This window comes from Nicotiana tomentosiformis, chromosome 5 (assembly GCF_000390325.3).
Source record: "Nicotiana tomentosiformis chromosome 5, ASM39032v3, whole genome shotgun sequence".
NCBI classification, from domain to species: domain Eukaryota; kingdom Viridiplantae; phylum Streptophyta; class Magnoliopsida; order Solanales; family Solanaceae; genus Nicotiana; species Nicotiana tomentosiformis.
Window position 1 is genome coordinate 126,942,628 of NC_090816.1, and position 4,432 is coordinate 126,947,059.

The 4,432-nt window shown below is 40.4% G+C and overlaps 1 protein-coding gene across 1 annotated transcript; it reads right to left on the reverse strand.

Annotated features, from left to right (window-relative positions):
- Nucleotides 1-2,506: 2,506 nt before the first annotated feature.
- Nucleotides 2,507-4,083, reverse strand: LOC138893129 (uncharacterized). Its single transcript, XM_070176900.1, has 3 exons — nt 3,991-4,083; nt 3,017-3,109; nt 2,507-2,920 (listed from the first exon to the last, which is right to left on the reverse strand). The coding sequence occupies exons 1-3, from the start codon at nt 4,081-4,083 to the stop codon at nt 2,507-2,509; spliced, it is 600 nt and encodes a 199-aa protein (XP_070033001.1).
- Between the last annotated feature and the right edge of the window lie 349 nt (nt 4,084-4,432).

Genomic DNA, 4,432 nt, shown 5'->3' on the forward strand with positions numbered 1-4,432 from the left:
TTTCTGTACAAATGTAGGCTATTACTGCAAAATTACGCAAATAGCTTAAAAATATTAATGTAATTACATAAAATAAAGTAAAATATTTGAAACATGTATTATAGGGGCAAAAATAATAACTTTAAGTATTTAAGTCATCATAAAATAATTTGAAGGAGTAATTAATAAATATTCAAGCAATTTAAATACGGAAAAATCAATTTTAAAACTCTAAAAATAATAGGAAATTATAGAAAAATGATTGTATAGATTTGTATAATAAATAATGATGTAAAAATGATGTTTTGAAAGAATATATATTTTTGAGAGGGCAAAATTGGGTATCAACAGCTGCCCCTCTTTACCCGGGAATGATGAAAGAGTTGTCGGGTAAAGAAAATATTGACCGATTTTGGCCGAATTAAATGAGGAATGATGTGATTTGGAAAAAGTGGGGGCCGATCCCTGGTCCTGAGTTGCCTACATATCCCTGGTGTTACAGGAATCAGGCCATGTGTAGTTCTGGATCCAACGGTGAATAGAACCGATGAAGTTGTTAAAGGAATGGTCGTATGTTTCGGAAAGGGTTCCTTTGGGTAGGATAGTATCGGATGAATTTATGCGAAGTCATGAATGTGAATTTGAAATGTTATGGACGTATCACTGAGCAAATACCTGAACGGTCATAGAGTAAAAGGCGGGTAATTGATGGTGGTTCGTTACGTTTGAAATAATTGCAGGATATGAACATTGAACGAAAATCAGAGCGAAGATTGCTCCCGTTAGGAGAACGGTTACTTCCTGGATTACCTGCAAAACTTAAAACACGATGCATGCAAGTATATATGGATTATTGCGAGAATTTAAACATGATGCAGATTCCCTTCGGACTATGAGGGTTGTCTTTGGACGGTAAGGATTGTGTCCTTAGACCATGACATCCTGGGCCATGAATCATGAGATAAGGGATTCACAGGACATGAAATGATGTCCTCAGGCCATGAGAATGGTGCCTCCGAACCATGACGCCTTTGAATAATGATGTTCACTTTTGAGAGATCCTCGGGCCATGGAATGGTATCTTCCGGCTATGAGGATGATGCTTTTAGACCATGACGTCTTTGGACAAAATGGCAATATTTCAGCCCATGAAATGCAAAATATGTTTGGCCGTATGCGAAGAAGAGACAAGACAAGGCTTAGTCTTGGGTAAGATGAGGGCAATGATTAGCCCTGGGTGAGTAGAGGATAATGCTAGGTCTTAGATGGCGTAATGGAGATAGCATTTAATCACGAGGAAAAGGCAGTGCTTAGCCTTGTGGAATTAGGGAGGCAATGCTTAGCTTCATGCATGAAGAGGAGACAATGCTTAGTCTCATGCAAGTAAGGGAAGCGGTTCTTAGCTTCATGCAAGAAAGGCAGTGCTTAGCCTTATGCAATTAAGGAGGCATGGCTTAGCCTCATGCAAATAGGGAGGCATGGCTTAGCCTCATGCAAATAGGAGATAATGTTTAGTCTCATGCAAAGAAATGCAATGCTTAGCCTTATGCAGTTAAGGAGGCAGTGCTTAGACTCATGCAAATAGGAGACGATGCTTAGTCTCATGCAAAGAAAGGTAGTGCTTAGCCTTATGCAATTAGGGAGGCAATGCTTAGCCTCATGCAAATATGAGACACTGCTTAGTCTCATGGGGAAAAAGCAATGCTTAGCCTCATGCAAATAGGAGACATTGCTTAGTCTCATGGGGAAAATGCAATGCTTAGCCTTATGCAGTTAAGGAGGCAATGCTTAGCCTCATGCAAATAGAAGACATTGCTTAGTCTCATGCAAAGAAAGGCGGTTCTTAGCCTTATGAAGTTAAGGAGGCCGTGCTTAGCCTCATGTAAGAAAACTATGAGTGATAGTGAGAAAGTAGAGTATTTCTTAGCTGGAGATGCTTCTGATAGATAATTTGTTGTCTTGAAAGTAGTGACCTGATGTGTCTGCAGATATTGTTGTCTTACTGTGCCTGCATCCAAAGAAAGATTGTGAGTTTTATGGGGGAAGGTTGGTCTGTGCTTTCACCTTCTTGCTTTTCTTTTGCTCCTGTCTTGAGATCCTGTTTGAGTTACCCTGGACAGCATCTGGCTGTTATAGAAATAAAGTTTTTTCGAAAAATATGCGTGCATTTGACGAGTGTAGTTATTTGAAATATTGTAGTATGTAATATTAAGTAATCTAGATGAGCCAATGACTGTGACATTTTTTAGAGACATTGCGACCTCCTTGCTTTAGAATTTTGAGGGTCCTCTTCAAAATTCTGCCATAGTTTAAAAACAATCCTTTGATTGTTCTGCGTATGACAAAGTTGGCTGGACTAGATTTAGAATTTTGAGGGTTCTCCTCAAAATTCTGACCCAGTTTCTAACCATGGCAAAAATGAAGATTTTATTAAGATGTGACCGAACCCACTGCCTGCGTATCCCCTCTTAAATGGGAATCTGGTCAAGCGTAGTTCTGTTACATTAGATGAAGAAATGTAAATAGTCTAAACATAGTATCTCTTGACTGCGTCTGAGTTGATAGGTTTTGGCCAAATTTCTACGTCCATTTCTACAAGTATGAGTGCTCCTTCTGTTAGTACTCTGTGAACCATGTAGGGCCCTTGCCAATTGGGTGAAAATTTCCCTTTGGCTTCATCTTGATACGGGAAGATCCGCTTTAGCACCAACTGCCCCGGTGTGAATTGTCTAGGACTAACCATTTTGTTGAAAGCTCTGGACATTCTGTTCTGGTAAAGTTGACCGTGACATACCGTATTCATTCTTTTCCCATCAATAAGAGTCAATTGTTCATAGCGATTTGGTATCCATTCTGCATCACTGAGTTCAGCCTCTTGTATGATTCTCAAAGAAGGAATTTCTATTTTGGCGGGAATAACAGCTTCAGTACCATAGACCAGCTAATAAGGAGTTGCCCCGGTTGATGTGCGAACCATGGTACAATATCCAATTAGGTCAAATGGTAGCTTCTCGTGCCATTGTTTGTGATTATCTACCATATTCCTTAATATCTTCTTGATGTTCTTATTGGCGTCTTCCACAGTTCCATTCATTTGCGGCATGTATGCTGTGGAATTCTTATGCTTGATCTTGAAGGTTTCACACATAGATCTCATCAAGTCACTGTTAAGGTTGGCAGCGTTATCGGTGATGATTGATTCCGGCACCTCGAGCCGACAAACAATATGATCCCTAACGAAATCTGCGACGACCTTCTTAGTTACAACCTTGTAAGATGTGACTTCAACCCATTTTGTGAAATAGTCTATGGCCACTAGAATGAACATGTGCCTATTTGAAGCGGCAGGTTCGATTGGACCGATATCTATCCCCCAAGTGAAGAAATTCCAAGGTGCACTTGTTGCATTGAGTTCATTGGGTGGCACTCGTATCATATCAGTGTGTACCTGGCATTGATGACACTTTTGGACATACCTGATGCGGTCTGTTTCCATAGTTATCCAAAAATATCCTGCTCTTAATATCTTCTTAGCTAAGACAAAGCCATTCATGCGCGGTCCGCAAGTTTCGGCATGTATCTCTTCGAGCAATTTGGATGCTTTTTTGGCGTCGACACACGGTAATAACCCTAGGTCAGGATTCCTTCTATACAGAATCCCTCCGCTTTGAAAGAAGTAGTTAGCTAACCTTCGGAGTGTGCGTTTCTGAGTATGAGTTGCGTGCTTCGGGTATTCTCCTTTTTCCAAGTATTCTTTGATGTCATGGAACCATGGATTTCCATCACTTTCTTTTTCAACATGAGCACAATAAGCTGGTTGCTTATGAATTCCTATTGGGATAGGGTCGATGAAATTCTTTTCTGGGTGTTGTATCATGGAAGATAGAGTGGCCAATGCATTTGCGAACTCATGAACCTCTTCATGAACCTCTTGATCAGCTCTTGCACACAGTATAAATATGGTAATATCTTAGTGTTCTTCATGGCCCACTCTCCTAAAACTTGATGTACCAAAAGATCGAAATCTCCAATCACCAACAACTCCTGAACGCTCATGTCAATGGCCAACCTGAGTCCCAATATGCAAGCCTCATATTCTGCCATATTGTTGGTACATGAAAACCTGAGTTTTGCGGATACCAGATAGTGTTGGCCGGTTTCTGATACTAAGACAACTCCAATACCTACTCATTTGAAGTTTGCAGCTCTCTCGAAGAATATCCTCCAACCATCGTATGCTTCAGTGGTGTCTTCTCCCACAAATGATACTTCCTCGTCGGGAAAATACATTTTCACCGGTTCGTATTCTCCGTCTACAGGATTTTCTTCCAATTCTTGCCCTTTGACTGCCTTCTGAGTTACATAGATAATGTCGAACTCACTCAACAATATTTGCCATTTCGCCAACTTTCCGGTAGGCATGGGTTTCTAAAAGATGTATTTCAATGGGTCC